The sequence below is a fragment of the Gallinula chloropus genome, assembly GCF_964237585.1.
Source record: "Gallinula chloropus genome assembly, chromosome: 10".
In the NCBI taxonomy this organism is placed as follows: Eukaryota; Metazoa; Chordata; class Aves; order Gruiformes; family Rallidae; genus Gallinula; species Gallinula chloropus.
The window spans coordinates 2,614,585-2,617,525 of record NC_140095.1 but is presented as its reverse complement, the minus strand read 5'-3'; the positions used below and the strand labels follow the sequence as shown (position 1 = coordinate 2,617,525).

The window sequence follows — 2,941 nt, the reverse complement described above, 5'->3', positions numbered from 1 at the left end:
ACCCCCCCAGTGGGGCATCCCACCCCATGGCCCACAGGACCCCCCCCCCAGCAGGGCATCCCACCCCATGGCCCACAGGACCCCCCCAGCGGGGCATCCCACCACATGGCCCACAGGACCCCCCCCCCCAGCAGGGCATCCCACCCCATGGCCCACAGGACCCCCCAGCAGGGCATCCCACCCCATAGCCCACAGGCCCCCCCCCAGCATGGCATCCCACCCCATGGCCCACAGGACCCCCCCCGTGGGGCATCCCACCCCATGGCCCACAGGACCCCCCAGCAGGGCATCCCACCCCATGGCCCACAGGACCCCCCCCGTGGGGCATCCCACCCCATGGCCCACAGGACCCCCCAGCAGGGCATCCCACCCCATGGCCCACAGGACCCCCCCAGCAGGGCATCCCACCCCATGGCCCACAGGCCCCCCCCCCCAGCAGGGCATCCCACCCCATGGCCCACAGGACCCGCCGTCTCTCCCCCTCCATCAGGTTCCTACGGGACGACTACACCATCCAGGTGGCCATCAATGACTACCTGGACATCTACTGCCCGCACTACGAGGGGGCCGCGCCCGGCGGGCGGGCAGAGACCTTCACGCTCTTCATGGTGGATCTGGAGGGTCACCGCGGCTGCAACAAGACCCCCGGCGCCTTCAAGCGCTGGGAGTGCAACCGGCCCCGGGCGCCCTTCGGCCCCGTCCGCTTTCCGGAGAAGATCCAGCGCTTCACCCCCTTTCCTCTGGGCGTCGAGTTCCAGCCTGGGGAGACCTATTACTACATCTGTGAGATGGGGAGGGGGGGGGGGGGCGGGCAAAGGGGGTGGTCCTGAGGGATGGGGGTACCTGGGGATGGGTCTCAGCGGGGTTGGGTTGTGTCCTGAAAAAGGAGGGGGAGGGGTCTTTGAGGGAGGAGGTGGGCGGTGGGGGTGTGCACAGGGAGGGGGTGTATGTGGGGAGGGGGGTGTCCGGTTGCACATGGAGGGGGTGTGATGGAGGGGGGGTGGGTCGGGGGTCTGCGTGGCCCGGGGTGCGGCCGCTGTTGGCCGGGAGGGGGAGCCCCAGGCCCGGTTCTGGCCCGTGGCGGTGGGGGGGGGGGGTCCCGTCTCGGGCTGGAGCTCTGGGGGGGACACCCCCCCCCCCCCCCGCTGATCTGTCCCCACTCCCAGCTGTCCCCAACCCCGGGAGCGCCGGGCGCTGCCTGAAGCTGCGAGTCTCCGTCTGCTGCAGACACACCAGTGAGTCCAGTCCGGGGTGGGGTGGGTGGGGTGGGGTGGTCTGCACCCCCAAAAAGTCTAGGGGTTCCCCCTTCTCCTGAATCTGGGGCAGCCTGGTCCTTGCTGGGGACCCTGGTTTGCTCTGGAGCACTGGGGGGGGGGCACAGACCCCCCCATTCCACCCATCCTGACTCGGGTGGGTTTGTTCCAGCGCTGGAGCCGGTGACAGAGGTTCCCAATTCGCAGCCCCACGGGCGTGGGGGGCCAGAGGGTGAGTGTTGGGGTGGGGGTGGGGGGTGAGGGGGGCACTGGGGGGCTGCGAGGTTTGCCCTCACCTCTCCCCCTGCCCTGGCAGAGCCGGTGCCCGCCCGGGACAGGGCGGCCCCGCTGCAGCCCCGCGCCCCGTGCCTGGTGCTCGCGCTCCTCACCCTGCTCCGGATCTGACCCTGGCATCGCCCACGGAGGGGACACAGGTCCTGCTGCCCCACTGCCCCTTCTGGACTCTTCCTCTGCTGCCTTCAACCCCCGAGCCCATGGGGCAGCCCGGGCCACCCCTCACCCACCAGACCCCCTCCTCAAGGAGCCGAGCTGGGGCCAGGAGCTGCAGGCTGGAAGGTGAGGGGGGGGGATGCAGTGGGCTCCCAGGCAGCGGGTGTCCCTGGGGGCTTCGCCCCCCCTTGCCACAGCATCCCCTGATGGGCCTAGAATGAGACCTTTTGCTTCGTTAAGCGCATTAGTCAGTTAATAAACTAATTAATTAAATTAATCAAAATAAACATGAAAGTTGGCAGCCCTCAATATGCCAATGAGCAGAAAGCTGTGCGTGCTAAACGTGGGTGACTATAGGACTTGAATCTCCACCCAAGTCACGTTGAGCATCACCACCAGGAAAGCGTCTTCAAGATGAGGGTATTAAGGGTATTGAGAAAGCGACCACCTGGAGGGGGGAGAGAAGAAACTGAAGACCCCCGAAGAGGCAGTTGCTGGGCTGTGCTGCTTCTCCTCCACCCAAGACACAGTTACGCCGCGCGGTTGCGATTTCACCCCTTTGTTTTTGTGGTGAGAATACCCAGGGTGGTATTTCGCTAACATTTGGTTATAGTCTCAGCATTTTGTTAGAATCATAGCATTGTCATTGGCATTCTAGTCCTATATCAGTAAGTGCATTTATCAACAGCAATCGGGAACTTTTATATCTGTCCCTTTAATAAACTTTCTACTGGTTTCCGCTCTGTGAAGCTGTTTCAGTGAAAGTCCTCTGGGGGCTCTGGCTGGCAAACATTGACTCTGACATGTAGTTTTATATCTAATCCTTCAGACATAAATTGTTGACCAAGTCTGGAACTAAGACTGGACCTAGCTGCACCTTGGCTCCTCTCTCCGGAGGAGTTTGGAAAGCAAGGGGGTCCTTTCTGAACCTTGTGGCTCAGCACGATGGCCTCTGTCGGGCACACATCAGACACATCCTCTTGACGTGAGATGGGAAGGGGTAGCAACGTGTTCTGTGTGTTCAAAACGTGTCCTCTTTTCAAAATGACTTCTGCAAGAGCAGAGAAAGACCCGCCAAGGGCCAACGCTCAAAGCCATCTCATGACTGCAGCATCCTCTTGAACATTTGGCAAGAGTAAGTTAAGAGGTCTGGTAACTTCCCTGGATTTATTGCTTGAGGAGCATGAGCATTGCAAAAGAGATGTCTTTCCCAGGATGGTCCTTTTGTGAATCCACTC

The 2,941-nt window shown here is 62.3% G+C and overlaps 1 protein-coding gene across 1 annotated transcript; it reads left to right on the top strand.

The window, feature by feature from the left end:
* Positions 1–452: 452 nt before the first annotated feature.
* Positions 453–1,658, top strand: LOC311195317 (ephrin-A4-like; the record flags this gene model as incomplete). The annotated part of the gene is made up of 4 exons (XM_084268696.1): positions 453–783; positions 1,167–1,235; positions 1,426–1,485; positions 1,570–1,658. The coding sequence occupies 4 exons, from the start codon at positions 453–455 to the stop codon at positions 1,656–1,658; spliced, it is 549 nt and encodes a 182-aa protein (XP_084124822.1).
* Between the last annotated feature and the right edge of the window lie 1,283 nt (positions 1,659–2,941).